Source organism: Babylonia areolata, chromosome 15 (genome assembly GCF_041734735.1).
Source record: "Babylonia areolata isolate BAREFJ2019XMU chromosome 15, ASM4173473v1, whole genome shotgun sequence".
Taxonomy (NCBI): Eukaryota; Metazoa; Mollusca; class Gastropoda; order Neogastropoda; family Buccinidae; genus Babylonia; species Babylonia areolata.
This window is the reverse complement of record NC_134890.1, coordinates 27,220,470-27,222,969: the sequence shown is the minus strand read 5'-3', so window position 1 is coordinate 27,222,969 and position 2,500 is coordinate 27,220,470. Positions and strand designations below refer to the sequence as shown.

General features: G+C 44.0%; 1 protein-coding gene across 2 annotated transcripts in view; it reads right to left on the bottom strand.

Annotated features, from left to right (window-relative positions):
• LOC143290518 (macrophage mannose receptor 1-like) overlaps window positions 1–2,500 on the bottom strand; it is a 92,362-nt gene that overhangs the window by 85,236 nt on the left and 4,626 nt on the right. For both annotated transcript variants that reach the window (XM_076600028.1, XM_076600029.1), the window contains exon 2: window positions 453–1,152. In XM_076600028.1, coding sequence (XP_076456143.1) covers window positions 453–519 — 67 coding nt within the window. In that variant the 5' untranslated portion in view covers window positions 520–1,152. The remainder of the gene's footprint in view (window positions 1–452; window positions 1,153–2,500) is intronic.

Here is a 2,500-nt window from a genome sequence, read left to right as displayed (position 1 = left end):
CTCTCTCTCTCTCTCTCTCTCTCTCTGTCTGTCTGTCTGTCTGTCTGCCTGCAGAAGTGACCACTTGTCCACACATACAAACACACTTTATCACGTTATTCTTCTTCTTCTTCTTTCTTCTTCTTCATCATCTTCTCCTCCTCCTCTTCCTGCGTCTTCTTTCTTCTTCTTCTTCTTCTTCTTCTTCTTCTCCTCCTCATTGTCCTCCTCCCCCTTCTTCTTCTTCTTCTTCTTCTTCTTCTTGATATTGTTATTACTAGTATCATCATCATTATCATCCTCATCATCTTAATCAGTGTCATCATCACTATTATTATTATTATTATTATTATTATTATTATTATTATTATTATTATTATTATTATTGTTGTTGTTGTTGTTATTATTATTATTATTATTATTATTATTATTATTATTATTATTATTATTATTATTATTACTGTCATACTCACCCCCATGGAAACACAATGCTAGACCAAACAACAGCAGCAGCAGCGACCACCACGCCTTCGATGACATCCTCCACAGAATTGAACTCAGGACTCGAGACACCACGTCGTCACCACCTCCACACACACACACACACACACACCCTCACCCCCACACGACCCCCCCTCTCCAGTGCCTGCCTTCTTCCTACTGGAAATTCCTTCCCTTTTTGTCACTTCCTACAAATGTCTCTCTTATTGTGTTCACATTAGAATGAAGGGCAAATAAAATAACGAGTATTTCTCTTCCTCAGTCCAAATTTGTCACTAAATATTCCTTTTTTTTCTTCTTCTTTTTTTTGTCAGCAAAGATGTGTGAAAAAAAATTGCGCTTTATTATTATTATTATTATTATTATTTTTTTTTTTTTACAAACTAAAACAAAATATTTCGCTGAAATACGTTCTCTCACGACGAGGATAATGATAACAGTCACGACGATACTGATAACAACAATAACAACGACTGACGACTTCACTGCTGTTTCGCGGTCCGTAGACGACGAAGGTCGATCTATCTACTTGGACTCAAGAGAGGGCCGGATATATCCAGTGATGTAGTAGAACTGGCTTGCTTGCTGGCTTGCTTGCTTGCTGCAGTAGGGGCTGGGTGTCCTCTGTATGTATGGTCTGGCCCGCTAGCTGCTTGGTCGGCTGTGGGGATCCTATCACAGCACAATATCATATCTGCTGCGTCAAGACTTCATGTCTATTGTGGTAGGTTTACTAGGGGTTGGGGGTTGGGGGTGGGGGGGGGTGGAGCTATGAATGTTGCGTGCAGTGTGTGTGTGTGTGTGTGTGTGTGTGTGTGTGTGTGTGTGTGTGTGTGTGTGTGTGTGTGTGTGTGTTTTCTGTTTCCCCTGCTGGTAAGTTGGTTTGTTAGTTTGTTACACGTACACGTACACACACGCGCAAGCGCACATACACACGTACAGTGCGTTCTCGCGCGCGCGTACACATACACACACACGTGCACGCACGCACGCACACACACACATACACACATGCACTCGCACACACACATACACACACCTATAAACAAATACACACACAGACACACACAAACATACACACACACATGCGCGCGCGCGCACGCACGCGCACACACACACACACACACACACACACACACACACACACACACACACACACACACACACACACAGAGTAACCCTTGAGGACTGAAGGAATGGAGCCTGGATGTTGTTGGAGGCTGAGCTCTGACGACACACTGACAGCACACAGACTACACACTGACAACACACTCACTACACACTGACTGCATACTCACTACACACTGACAACACACTGACTGCACACTGACAACACACTCACAACACACTGACTGCATACTCACTACACACTGACAACACACTGACTATACACTGACAACACACTCACTACACACTGACTGCATACTCACTACACACTGACAACACACTGCCTAAACACAGACTACACACTGACAGCACACTGCCTACACACATACTACGCACTGACAACACACTCACTACACACAGATTACACACTGACAACACACAAACTACACACTGACTGCATACTCACTACACACTGACAACACACTGACTATACACTGACAACACACTGCCTACACACAGATTACACACTGACAACACACAAACTACACACTGACTGCATACTCACTGCACACTGACAACACACAAACTACACACTGACAGCACACTGCCTACACACAAACTACATACTGACAGCACACTGCCTACACACAAACTACACACTGACAGCACACTGCCTACATACAAACTACACACTGACAGCACACTGCCTACACACAAACTACACACTGACAGCACACTGCCTACACACAGACTGCACACTGGCAAAACACTGCCTACACACTGACTACACAGATACTACACACTGCCTACACACTGACAACACACTGACTACACACTGACAACACACTGACTACACACTGACAAAACACTGCCTACACACAGACTGCATACTCACTACACACTGACAACACAC